The 14,234-nt window shown below is 44.9% G+C and overlaps 1 protein-coding gene across 2 annotated transcripts in view; it reads right to left on the bottom strand.

The window, feature by feature from the left end:
- Positions 1-249: 249 nt before the first annotated feature.
- LOC122552567 (L-gulonolactone oxidase) overlaps positions 250-14,234 on the bottom strand; it is a 68,201-nt gene continuing 54,216 nt past the window's right edge. For both annotated transcript variants that reach the window (XM_043695267.1, XM_043695268.1), the window contains 6 exons: positions 7,828-7,935; positions 6,657-6,733; positions 4,416-4,565; positions 2,124-2,288; positions 717-807; positions 250-435 (listed from right to left, as the gene is read on the bottom strand). In XM_043695267.1, coding sequence (XP_043551202.1) covers positions 307-435; positions 717-807; positions 2,124-2,288; positions 4,416-4,565; positions 6,657-6,733; positions 7,828-7,935 — 720 coding nt within the window. In that variant the 3' untranslated portion in view covers positions 250-306. The remainder of the gene's footprint in view (positions 436-716; positions 808-2,123; positions 2,289-4,415; positions 4,566-6,656; positions 6,734-7,827; positions 7,936-14,234) is intronic.

Raw genomic sequence — 14,234 nt, 5'->3', positions numbered from 1 at the left:
ACCAGATTGTTGAATTAAGTGTAAAAGGGAAGTCTGAGCTAGTTTATATAAAATAGTTTTGAGTGGTGATATTTCGACTCAGTGCGGTCATCCAGTTTCTCAGAGCTGTGTGTTTAGCGAGAGATAAATGGGAAATGATTTAGCAATGTCGCTCAGTCACTTCCCTTAGATCCTTTGTAACAGGTTCTAATATTGTGTGTGCACGTATCAGTGAGGCAAGAGACAGTCAGGGCACTCAGCACCACCTGAACAAGTTCAGCAACAACTTTATTTACTGTTGGAGAAATGAGTGAAGCATCAACACTCTTAGAAGAAGGTCTTTTCCAAGTAATTGTTAAGGAACATCCCGGAAGGATCCAGTTCCTCACGGATTGAACAGAACTTGTGGAATGCTGGGTACATCTTCTCAAAGTCCTGGCGAAGACAGCTGTGTGCCTGGATCAGGGAGAGAGAAGAGTTAGGAATACGGCCTGGCAGGAAGTGTGACGTGAAATGTAATGCAACTCCACAGAGGTTTAGAAAAGTGTGAAGTGATTTCGGAAAGTAAACAATTTTTCCAGGATTTGACAAAGTAGCCACTGTGAAAGTTTCCGCAGGAAGCTGATGATGCTTAGTTTTTGGGTGAATGTAAGACAGATTGAGAGAGAGAAAGTCTAATGTCAGCACTTGGTCCCATAGCCAAGTCTCCATTGAAAAGGCCAATTGTTCTTACTCACCTTCGCCCAGTGTGGTCTTCCACCATTCCTCTTCATGATCTCCTCGTACATTGCCCAATACTGCTCCCGGGGCACCTCCTTCCCATAGGGTCTGAGAGTAAATGTTCTGGTTAATCACAGCCTGATAAAGGGGAGCAGGGGTATAACAGAAGGCACAAGGGTGGCAAGAGGGACTGGACACTTCAATCAGCACCTCTTTCATGACACATTCTTGTTTTTTTTAAGATTCCCTACAGTATGGAAATAGGCCTTTCGGCCCAACAAGTCCACACCAACCCTCTGAAGAGTAACCCACCCAGACCCATTCCCCAACCCTATATTTACCCCTGACTAATGCACCTAATACTATGGGCAATTTATCATGGCCAATTCACCTAACCTGCACATCTTTGGACTGTGGGAGGAAACCGGAACACCCAGAGGAAACCCACGGAGACTTGGGGAGAACGTGCAAACTCCACACAGACAGTCGCCTGAGGCTGGAATCGAACCTGGGTCCCTGGCACTAGGAGACAGCAGTGCTAACCACTGAGCCACCGTGCCGCCCTTCTCCCTTTTTGAGCGGTCTATTAATATCTGAGACTTCCCTGAATTATGGAGTAACTATCAAAAGTCAGCCAATCTCTAATATCCACTGTCAGTAACAGACTATCATGGGGAGACAGTGGCAAAGTAAACCAGAACCCAGTGTTAATATTCCAAGGGCCATGGGTTCAAATCCTATCATGGGTGAGGGGGGGTGTTTAAATTTCATTTAAAAATCTGCAAGAGAAATAAATTGTTGGAAAAGCTCAGCTGCTCTGGAACCAATTGTGGAGTGAAATCAGAGTTAATGTTGTTTCCGGTCAAGTGACCCTTCTTCAGAACTCAAAAAATCTGGATTTAGTTTAATGGTTGACTAGCTACCAGTGTCAATTGTTGTGAAAACCCATTTGGTTCACTGATGCTCTTGAGGGAGGGAAATCTGTTGTTCTTACCTAGTTGGTCACGAGGTCCACAGTGGAGCTTGCGGTTGGTTCTTCAGTGCCCTCTGAATATTTAGGGATTGGGTTGTCAATGTCTATGATCCCCACATTCCCATATACAAATTTAAGATAAAAACTTACACTGTCAACCTCCAGGGGGTGACACTGAGTCACAAACAAGCTGAGCAATACTAGCTGAGAGTGAATCTTTGGGGCAGAGGAATAGAATTAATGTTTCTAACCTGAAATATTAGCTTTCCCCCCCATTTCAACAAATGTTGCCTCATCTGCTCTGTAACTATAGTATGTTCTGTATTTTTCTCTACATTTCAGTATTTGCAATAATCTGCTTTTAGGGTATTTTAAATGATAGGACTGTGCTTCTTTGGCCCCTCTCGCAGCTTCCCTGCTGTCGGTTACCCATGCCTTCACTCGCTGTTACCTGTACATGATAATGTTTATGAAGCAGCTGTCTTGCTTGTAACAGGGACTGAGCAGGATGTCATCTGCTCGAGCAAACCGAACCTCGACAGGAAAATGAGCTTGCACGTTTGGATTGCTGTCCAACCAGTTCTTCAGTTGCTCCAGAGCCGGCCTGATCTGCATGCTGTTTAGAGCAACAAAAGTCAAATCAGTCATGAAACAAATTTTCTGACCCGGTTCTGCCAGTCCCCCACATTTCGCTTCATTGCAGCTACAGCTGTGTGTGTGTAGTCTCGATAAACTGGTTATCAAAGCTGAGGCAATGAGGCATGAAGGGAAAATTCACGCAGAAACGCAATTCGTGACCAACTCCTCCTTGGAATTCACACAAGTACAAGAAGAGGACGTTCAGTCCCCCAAGGCTGCTATACTATCCAATTAGCTTATCATTCATCTGTACCTTTGCTGCATTTAATCTGCCTCACAGATTAGCAGCACAAGACAGACACAAAGAGAAATATACGACCGAAATGGTGGGAAAGAAAGAGATGGACAATTGGCAGAGGCAGAGACTATGAACTTGGGAGTCTGAGAAATTAAAGAGACTGAGAGAATGAGCGAGAGGAGATTTGCTTGCAAAGGAACGAAAAGGGAGGGAAGATTTTTTTAAAAAGAGGCTGAGAGGGAAGGAGGGAGTGTGTGAAATGCAGCCAGATACAAGTTATCTATGGGTAGAGCTGGAGGTGATGGCCTTGTGGTAACACTAGACTGTTAATTCGGAGACCCAGGTAATGTTTGGGGGACGTAGGTCTGAATCTCACTGTGGCAGATCTGAAATTATGAGTCTAATGCTGACTATGAATAAATTGTCATATTAATCCAACTAGTTCACTAGTGTCCTTTAGGGAAGGAAAATGCCATCCTTTCCTGGCCTGGCATCCATGTGACCCCAGACCCCCAGCAATGTAGTTGATCCTAACTGCCCTCTGGACAATAAATGGATGTTGCCACCAGCCCCCTTTCTGAGATTGGGTCTCACAGCCAGTTTGGGAAATGGTAGGGAACAACCACTAGTGAGTCTTAACAAGAAGAGGCACTTATCTGAACAAGTTGCATGATAGCAATTAGACACAAGTCACATTACCTGGTTAGACACCATAACTAGGAATGTTGGAAGGCATAGATGACACATGCTGGGGAGAGAGCGTCTGGAAGGAGCAGGCTGATGTTGGCGCAGGGGTGGAGGAAGAGGGTCTACTGGGAAGGATAATGGCATGAGTCTGTAGGAGTAAGAGGAGGGATGGGTGAGGAAGCAGCCAGTTCACTGACTGAGTTGTAGGTGGGCAGAAAGGGGAAGGGAAGAATGAGGAGCATGGAAAGCCTGAAACCAAGGAATGCTGAACTAACCAGGATCCAAAATACTTGTTGTTACAGCTAATTAATTCCTTGCTATTAATATGCTTCTTAAGCAGTATTTGATTTGATTTGAGCTTTATTGTCATGTGTACTCAAGTACAGCAGTACAAGAGTACAATGAACAGTGCATGATGCCGCTACTCAGTGCTGTCTTCAGTGCAAAAGTACCTTAGATACCAAGTTGAGAGTGTGTTGCTGGAAAAGCACAGTGGGGTCAGGAGGCATCCAAGGAGCAGTCCTCAGGTGCTGCCTGACCTGCTGTGCTTTTCCAGCACCATACTCTCGACTCTGATCTCCAGCATTCTGCAGTCCTCACTTTCTCCTACCTTAGATACCAAACCTAGGAGAAGTAGCCACAGAGAAACAAAGTTAAAAGTAAAGCATTACTGCTGTTCTTAGCATGACTAGAAAAATAAAGAAATCAAGATAAAAGTTAACATTACAGTTCTTGCTAGTTTTACATGGAAAAAGGTAAAAGTTCAATAGTTTTTAAGTGTGCTCCCTGCAAGGGCTCAGTCTCCTCCACTTTGGCCTGCTCTACGGAGAATCTCAAATTTGTCAGTAATTGAAAAACAAAACCAGTTGCTAGCTTTGGCTTTGTCTTGTATTGCAGTGTGTGGTATCGGCTTTATAGTGGTTTTCAGTTTAACGTTGGGTTGACAATTGTTGAAGATAGTGATCAGTTCTCATCCTGTTAGCCCAAATACCCTATAACACAACAACGCAAATACACAAGGTGGTGTCACCACATGAATGCATCTCACCAGATGAAAGAGTCAGTGAGGATGAAGAAATAGCTGTCAACAAGCAGCCCTCAAATGAAGAATGGTTTGAGCCCTGGTTGGAAGGTAGTGCTCAGCCCTGACAGCACAGAGTATAAGGAGGTGCTACTTACATGGGGATAGACCAATCTGACACATGTTGCTTGAAGAGACAGTCAAAGTTGAAAGCCTTGTCACTGCGTTTGACCTGCTCGATCTTTGCTGAGTAAACCAGCCAAAAGTAGAAACGATTAATCCAGGGCACCAGGCAAGGGAAGAAGGTGCTGCAAGGATATCAGAGGGTTAACGGTTAGGAAGTTCACTCAGGAATGACACTGACAATTAGTTTGGCTTCGTTCAAGTCCAAATCCATAATCCATGAGGCATTCTTGACTCATCATTGCGCTCAAGGGGCCAGAAATGAAGGAGTGCAGATTTGCCTGAGAATGGAGAGGCTGGAGAACATTATAGAGACAGGGAGGTGTGAGAGTGGAAGTTGAATAGTTGACATTGTGGTAATGTCACCGGACTCATCAACCAGAGTCCCAAGCTAATGTTCTCAGGTTATAGTTTCAATTCTCATCTGATTTAAATTCCATAGCTAACCACTGCTGTAACAATCCCATCTGGTTCACTAGTGCCCTTTAGGGAAGGCAAATGCAGTCCTATCCAGGTCTGGTCTACACATGACTCCAGACTCACAGCAATGTGATTGACTCTTAATTGGACAATAAAGGCTGGTCTAGTCAATGATGCACATATCTTCTAAAATACAATGCCCGGGTGTCTCTGGAAAAGGAGCATGCGGTATCCACCGACACCCTGGAGTTGTTCAGGGAGAGGTGGGCGCTGCAGGGAGTGGAGTGTATTATTTCCCCCTCCAACTCTATTTTGATTTAATCCCTGCCCCCTCCTTCACTGTCTGATCATACAGCATTGCCCCTTTGATATGAAGGGCACTGCTTGTCACTGGCCACTCGGGTGTTTCTTTTCTTCCTGGTGGTGGAAATTTGAATAAGGATTCGTGCACCTTGTGAGAAAAGAAGAAGAAAAAAAAGAAAAAAAAAGAAAAAAGAGAAATAAAAGAAAGAAAAAAGAAAAAAATACAATAAATGTGGATGGATTGGAGTAGAGAGAGGTGTTACTCTCTGGCTAGACCAGTGATTTCGTGCAGAAGTAGATGTCGAAAGTGACCCTCAGCTTTATCTGATCAACAGAGGACACAAAATTCAAAATTAAAGGAAACAGACAAAAATACAGAGTTGCTAAAGGACTCGGGGTTTGTTCCAGATCAGACTGAGGTCAGAAGTTCATATGTGTGTGTGCATGAGCGAGCTTTCGAGTCAGGGTGAGTGTGTAAGGTTGGGGAATATTTGTGCATTGCTGTAAGAACGAGAGTGCGGAGGGAATGTTTCAGAGGGACAGAGTGTATGGATGTTGGATTAGATGGGTGTGATAGTCCACTCTGTCTCCAATCCAGATTTGTCAAAGCAGCTGCTATTTCATAGGAGTTTGGAACATTACTGATGGGATTGCAGTATAACAGTCCAGCAAAGGGTAGTGTGGTGCCGGTGTCAATGTCCTCACCCCAATATCGACTTTTCAGAAATTCTCACTGTGATGGCACAGACAGTGTCGCTTCATAAACTATTTACAGCGTATGTGGCCTCCTCTCAGCAGAAAGCAGCTTGGGAAGCTGTAAAACATGCCTCTCGCCCCAACGTTCATTTTGTTCCCAATCAACAATAAGTTAACATTACATACAACTTGTAAGTAATGTGTTTCTCACAAATGTAAATCAGAGTGAATGTTACACCAAGCTACTTAATGAGATATTTGGGCAGATAGCCTCATGTTTGGCTAAAGAGGAGCATCTTAAAACAGGAAAGTAAGGGGCAGATGTTTAGTGAGAGATTTGCAGAGCTTGGGGCCTCTGCAATTGGTGGCAGAGCGGCTAATGGTGGAGCCATTAGCAAACGAGCAGAAATAGAGATGCACATATTGGAGAGTTCTGCAGGGATTCCAGAGGCAAGGAGCAATGTCGTCTTGGAATCTGATGAAAACATGGATTTGGATTTTAAATCTGGGCCATTGCCAGGCTGGGAGTCAGAGAGCACAGCACTGATAGGTGAACTGGATTTTGGTGTAGTTTAGGAAATAAGCCATAGAGATTTGAATGGAGTCACATTGATGGAGGTTGGAATGGACGGTGTTGATCAGATTAATCAAGTCTCATTAACAAAGGCATCTCCTGTATAGGTTTACATCGGCATGATTAACTCCTTGTTTCAGTTTACAGGTGCTGCCACGACTGTGATAATTTTGGTGGGATGGATCAGTGACCTGGGATGTGGGATTGAGGGTTTGGCACTGACCTGACCCACAACAGGAACTCCAGCAGGTAATAGCCAATGGCATAGTTCCACAGCCAACTGGAACTGGTTTTAACTGGCTGGAATAAAGCAAACAGTACAATCAAACCTACTCAAATACAGGAGTTTAAACACGATCCCCATCCCAACAAACATAGGAGTAGCTGAGAGATCACACCCTGCCCTGGTCCCACTAATACTGTCTGGGCTGGCAGGTTCCTGAAACAGCACAGCAGTTCAGGCAGCATCTGAGGAGCAGTAAAATCGACATTTCGGGCAAAAGCCCTTCATCAGGAATAAAGGCAGAGAGCCTGAAGGGTGGAGAGATAAGTGAGAGGAGGGTGGGGGTGGAGAGAAAGTAGCATAGAGTACAATAGGTGAGTGGGGGAGGGGATGAAGGTGATAGGTCGGGGGCAGGGGGGAGGGTGGAGTGGATAGGTGGAAAAGAAGATAGGCAGGTAGGACAAGTCATGGGGACAGTGCTGAGCTGGAAGTTTGGAACTAGGGTGAGGTGGGGGAAGGGGAAATGAGGAAACTGTCGAAGTCCACATTGATGCCCGGGGGTTGAAGCGTTCAGAGGCGGAAGATGAGGCATTCTTCCTCCAGGTGTCTGGTGGTGAGGGAGCGGCGGTGAAGGAGGCCCAGGACCTCCATGTCCTCGGCAGAGTGGGAGGGGGAATTGAAATGTTGAGCCACAGGGCGGTGTGGTTGATTGGTACTCTCTGCTACTTTCTCTCCACCCCCACCCTCCTCTAGCTTATCTCTCCACGCTTCAGGCTCTCTGCCTTTATTCCTGATGAAGGGCTTTTGCCCGAAACGTCGATTTTACTGCTCCTTGGATGCTGCCTGAACTGCTGTGCTCTTCCAGCACCACTAATCCAGACTCTGGTTTCCAGCATCTGCAGGCATTGTTTTTACCTAGGTTCCTGAAACAGATGTACCCTCTCTGTTTCTTCCACACAGCCTGCATGAGCACGTGTCAGTGACTATTTGGCTTGACTAGATATCACCCAAGCATCTCTCCATCTATAACCTAATCTCCAGTGCAGGGAGATGGCCAGGAGTGATGCTGACTCTAAAGTAGGAACACTGGTGGATTTGCACGGCTCAAACTCCTCACTTTGTATTCCCTCTGTCTATATTCTGAGTAAATATGAATTAGCCATGACTTCACCTTGTCTGTAGGGTCTGCATAGCTAACTGTGACCTTATCAGTGTGAGGGAACCAAAACAGACGGAAATACTCCGACTGCTTCAGGTGAGTGTCGAGATCGTTCAGAACCTGCAGGAGAAAGGAGCAGAGATTCAGTTATGTTACTTCACTCGGTGCTTCATTATGTTACAGCACACAATTGAAATCCTGCACTCAATTATATTATAACAACTATTATTACAGAATCAGTTGCATTATTGGTCAGAGCTGGGAATTTGTGTTGCAGACGTTTCGTCCCCTGTCTAGGTGACATCCTCAGTGCTTGGGAGCCTCCTGTGAAGCGCTTCTGTGATGTTTCCTCAGGCATTTATAGTGATTTGTATCTGCCGTTTCCGGTTGTCAGTTCCAGCTGTCCGCTGCAGTGGCCGGTATATTGGGTCCAGGTCGATGTGCTTATTGATTGAATCTGTGGATGAGTGCCATACCTCTAGGAATTCCCTGAACAGCCAATATACCGGCCACTACAGCGGACAGCTGAGGATGTCACCTAGACAGGGGACGAAACGTTTGCACAAAAATTTCCAGCTCGGCGAACCGAACCACAACAACGAGCACCCGAGCTACAAATCTTCACCCAAACTTTGTATATCAAAAACACCCAGAATGCCTCAACAGGGACCAAGCAGGCTGACAAGCAAAACCAGACAGCACTCGCAGACAAGGGAATACACTTCCCAGCACCTACTAACAATGTCAGATCAACACAGCTCTCCCGAAGCTCTGAGGGCAGTCTCATAACCCAGCAATACGAAACCCACACAAAGAACAGGTCAGACAGAGAGGCACCACCAACAGCATGGACAGTTTGGACTGAAGGGTCTGTTTCCGTGCTGCACATCTCTGACTATGACTCTATTACAGCATACACTCAGTCATATTACTGGTCACAATTAAATTACAACATAGAATCCTCGGTTATATTACAGCACATATAGAAATTGCAACATTCAGTGTACAGTATTAGCCAAGGTCTTTTCCTATGCGTAGAGGAGTCCAAAATTAGAGGGCATAGGTTTAAGGTGAGGGGGAAGACACAAAAGGGACCTAGGGGGAACCTTTTCACGCAGAGTGTGGTGCATGAATGGAATGAGCTGACAGAGGAAGTGGTGGAGGCTGGTCTGAATACAACACATTTGGAAGGGATCTTGATTGGTATATGAATAGGAAGGGTGTAAGAGGGATATGGGCCAAATGCTGGCACATGGCGCTGGATTTATTTAGGATATCTGATTGGCATGGATGAGTTGGACTGAGGGGACTGTCTCTGTGCTGTACAGCTCTATGACTCTATTATTTCAAAGGGTTTTAGTGACAAGGCCAGGGGAGATAAGTTTGGACTGTTCTCTTGCAGTAAAGGAGATAGTGAATAGGTTAGATCACGGTGGACAAGGTTATCACAGCTTCGATAAGGTCAACTGTTTCAATTAACTGCTGGTATCAAGCCAAAGTTAAAAATCACACAACACCAGGTTATAGACAGACACAGAAACAGACAGACACAGACTAAATCCTGGTGTTGTGTGATTTTTAACTTTGTACACCCCAATCCAACACCAGCATCTCCAAATCATGACTGGTATCAAAACAGGGAGAGCCAGATTGGCCAAAAGATGCTCTAGGAATGTGAAGAAAAGTTCCTTCACCCAGTTAACGTCTGAAACTGACTGAAGGGGTTGGGGGGTGCGAAAGTGAAGATGATGGATAATTATAAAGGAACTGGATGGAAATTTGAAGGAAATAAAGTGAGAGCCCAGGGGTGGGACTAATCAGATTACTATACTGAGAGCCTGCATGGAATTGATGGGCCAAGTGGCCATTTTGTGTGCTGTAATAACCCTTTATGAGGCAGGATACAGAGCACAAAAACTAGGAAGTCAAGAAGAGTTTGCAGAAGCTGGGCGCTAATATTTTCCACAAAGCTCACAGAGAATTAGAGCGGAAGGAATTTGATGGAAAATAATGGAAAGCTGTTCCAGCAGAATGTCATCTCAAACTGAGCCCGGGGGACGCTGAGCTTCAACAGGTTTATATGGGTCACTATCCTCAGGGCAAACACAAAAATAGTGCGGACACTTAGACAATTAAATTAACAGAGCATGACTAATAGGGAGACAACAGCAGGATACAGCATCATTGAGCAGCAGTGAGTTAGAGACTGACACAATGTTTATTTCTGTTTCTCAGCACTGAGCTCAGGCACTGTGTTCATCATGGGAGATGTTCTTCGAAAGACAGGAGTGCAGCTTGCAACTTTAACTCCTCTGCTCCTGATAAACTCAGTTGGAAGGAATGGAAGTCCCACATGTATCATTACAGATACTATCACCGTCTGTTCACAGGAATGATGTAGTTAATTAAACACAGACACCACACAGAAAATCACCAGTGAATCTTAATTGAGCAGGGAGTCACAGAGTGACTGATGAGAGGAGAGAAGGACAGAGATGGGGGGAGAGAGAGAGAATTAAATTACTCGTGTCTTAATTTCAACTCTCGTACATGTTCAGAACACAGTGTGTAAAAGAAATGGTTTATCATCGACTGAAGGTATCAGTATTGATTGACAAGAGTATTTTTTTTAAAAATCATTCACAGGTTGTCTCTGGGTGGGCCAGCACTATTGCCCATTCCTATTTATGCAGGGGGTCAAATAAGAGTCAACCACATTACGGGCGGCACGGTGGCACAGTGGTTAGCACTGCTGCCTCACAACGCCAGAGACCTGGGTTCAATTCCCACCTCAGGCGACTGACTGTGTGGAGTTTGCACATTCTCCCCGTGTCTGCGTGGGTTTCCTCCGGGTGCTCCGGTTTCCTCCCACAGTCCAAAGATGTGCAGGCCAGGTGAATTGGTCATGCTAAATTGCCCGTAGTGTTAGGTAAGGGGTAAAGGTAGGGGTATGGGTGGGTTGCGCTTCGGTGGGGCAGTGTGGACTTGTTGGGCCGAAGGGCCTGTTTCCACACTGTAAGTAATCTAATCTAATTGCTGTGGGTCTAGAGTTACAAGTAGGCCAGACCTGATAAGGATCGCAGCTTCCTTCCCTAAAGGAGATGAGTGAACCAGGTGGGCTTTTCCGACAATGATTCACAGTCATTATTGGAGTCTTAATTCCAGATTTTTATAACTGAATTCTCATTCCACCATGGTGGGATTCAAACCCAGGTCCCCAGAACATAACCTGGGTCTCTGGATTAACAGTCCAGTGATAATACCACTAGGCTATTGCCTCCCACTTAATGATTCGATGTAATCGATGATTGACGAGGGTATCAGTCATTGATCAATCGATTGATTGAAAGTAGTTATCCCCTTTCTGAAAAACACTGACCGAAGATGCAAAAAAGTTAATGTTACTTCTCAGGATGAGCTTGGCTGAGACCCCAGTCCAATCTCATTAGACAGCAACCCTCTCCAACCAAAAAAGAGTCTGGGGGTGGGGGTGGAGGAGATAATCCAACCGAGGTAAGACCTGGGCAGGTATGGGATTGCCTTTGGAAGTGAGGCTATTATCTTGGTTCGATCGCTGGGGTACAGGAAGGAGTGTCAGCTACAGATGGCAGTCAAATAAACTCTGTGTGCTGTTTGGAGAGAGGTACATGCTCAGTTCTCCCAGGAAACTTCCTGAAACGACCCAGGTAATTAGACCATCCCATTAATCAGTGACAATGAGGCAGCAGACAGCTCATTAACATCATTCATCATTCAGACAAATTCCTGCACTAATTATTAGTCCTTCTCACTGCTGCACTTGGCATTGTCCCATTTGGCAAAAGGAGGTCAATGTAAAATGATGACGTGGGTAGCTCTATCACTCTGAGTCTGTGTGAAATGGGCTCAGCACATCAAGGGCATTTCATTTGCTTTTTCAGCACTCCTTTCAAGTTTGTTTGACTTGACTGGCAATGTTAGAACAGAAAATACTGGAAATTGCTGAAAAAATGCACTGTTACTGAGGATTTTCATCTTGCACACATCAGGACAGTTTGCAAGAACAATAAAACTAATTGATATTGTATGACATGGTTGGCAAGTGGAATAATTATCCTGAAGAAAGCAAGATGAAAACCTTCAGTGAAATATATCTTTTTCAGCGATACTCAGGTGCAGTAAGACTAAAGGATTAAACAAGAATTAGAGTTCAGAAACAGAAGGACAAAAACAGCAATTGCCTGAAAAGCTCAGCAAGTCTGGTAGCATCTGTGGAGAGAAATCAGAGTTAACATAATCAGATTAACATAATCAGAGTTTACATTTCAGTCGAATGACCCTTCCTCAGAACCTGACCTGAAAAGATAACCGGTTTCTCTCCAAGGATGCTGCCAGATCTGCTGAGCTCTAGGTGTTTTTGTTTCTGATTTACAGCATCCACAGTTGTATTGGTTTTTATTCAGAAACAAGGTGAAACATGGATGTGAAACACTGCTTGGGCCTGAGCAGTATTGCATCCAATCCTGGGTGTCACACTTCAGGAAGGATGCAAAGCCATTAGAGAGAGTGCAGAAAAGATTCATGACAGTGTTCCCAGGGTTGAGGAGACGTGGATAGATTTGAGAAGTTGGAACACATGATGCATTTTGCAATGTTTACTTCTACTGATTTGAGGAGTAATTTCTTTTTTAAAAAAGAAAACTTTGCTATCAATAGGATCCCACAGCATAGGAGATCAAGGAGGAGTACACAACAGGTTACAGAGAGTGTCAAACATGGAGGGAGTTATTTGGTAATGCAGATCAACAATCATTTGTAATGAAAGTAAATCTGAAGTTTGGATTGATTTCATCATTACTGGTCCGAGAGTCAAATTGTTTCTGGGTTCAGTAGAATGAAGAGGGAGTGAGGGAATGAATGGGAGAGTGGGAGGAATATTTTATCACCTTCCTGTTTTCAGGTCAGGACGCTAATGGCCTTGTCATTTCACAAAACTGAAAGCCAGATTTAAGTTCCTTCCAGCCCAATAGAAATCTGCTCAGAACTGGGCAGATTTTAAAAATCATTCATTATTCAAAATACTCTTAATAAGTAGTGAGGTTCTACCATCTGTAAAACAGAAAATGAAAACTGTCCAAGGCAAACACTGTATGGGTTGTTATGGAGATGTGTGATATAAAGCCCTGTTCATCTTGCACTGTGGGAATCTCAGAGAGTGACACTTCTAACATCTCTAACCTACTGTCAATGAACGTCACCTCTTGTTTCCTCTTTGATTGTCTTTTCCAGAAAGAACACATTCACCTTCTCAAGTCTCTCCTCAATAACTCAGTACACAGCTGTATCTTATACCATGTCCTTGCCTTTTAATGTCAGTCCATTTGTGCTTTTATTGACTCTTCAGTTTGTGAGTGAGAAACATGAGTTGGAAACAACTGTTAAACTTAAATAAGAGTAATTACAAAGGAATGAGGGCTGAATTGGCTGGAATGGACCGGGAAGGGCAGAAAATGACTGTTGGTGAACACAGTCAAGGTAGATTTCCTTGAAAAGGGAAGGTACATCAAAAAATTCCAGATGACAGAGGAGGAAGTGCTGGAAGTTTTGAAACGGTTAAAGGTGGATAAATCCCCAGGACCTGATCAGGTGTACCCGAAAACTCTGTGGGAAGCTAGAGAAGTGATTGCTGGGCGTATTGCTGAGATATTTGTATCATCGATAGTCACAGGTGAAGTGCCGAAAGACTGGAGGTTGGCAAACGTGGTGCCATGTTTAAGACGGGCGGTAAAAACAAGCCAGGTATCTATAGACCGGTGAGCCTGACCTCGGTGGTAGGCAAGTTGTTGGAGGGAATCCTGAGGGACAGGATCCCGCCATACCAACCAGTACCCTTCCACTGACACCCTCCTTCGACTGACTGAACTGGTCGTCACTCTGAACAACTTCTCTTTCCAATCCTCCCACTTCCTCCAAACCAAAGGAGTAGCCATGGGCACCTGCATGGGCCCCAGCTATGCTTGCCTTTTCGTAGGATATGTGGAAGAGTCCATCTTCCTCAGCTACACTGGCACTACCCCCCACCTTTTCCTCCGCTACATCAATGACTGTATCGGCCCTGCCTCATGCTCCCATGAGGAGGTTGAACAGTTCATCCACTTTACCAACACCTTCCACCCCGACCTCAAATTTACCTGGACCGTCCCAGACTCATCCCTCCCCTTCCTAGACCTCTCCATTTCTATCTCGGGTGACCGAATCAACACGGACATTTACTATAAACTGACCGACTCCCACAGCTACCTAGACTACACCTCCTCCCACCCTGCCCCCTGTAAAAATGCCATCCCATATTCCCAATTCCTTCGTCTTCGCCGCATCTACTCCCAGGAGGACCAGTTCCAATATCGTACAACCCAGATGGCCTCCTTCTTCACAGACCG

Source organism: Chiloscyllium plagiosum, chromosome 9, assembly GCF_004010195.1.
Source record: "Chiloscyllium plagiosum isolate BGI_BamShark_2017 chromosome 9, ASM401019v2, whole genome shotgun sequence".
Lineage (NCBI taxonomy): Eukaryota > Metazoa > Chordata > Chondrichthyes > Orectolobiformes > Hemiscylliidae > Chiloscyllium > Chiloscyllium plagiosum.
Note: the sequence above shows the minus strand (reverse complement) of the source record. Positions and strands in the feature narration are given on the sequence as shown.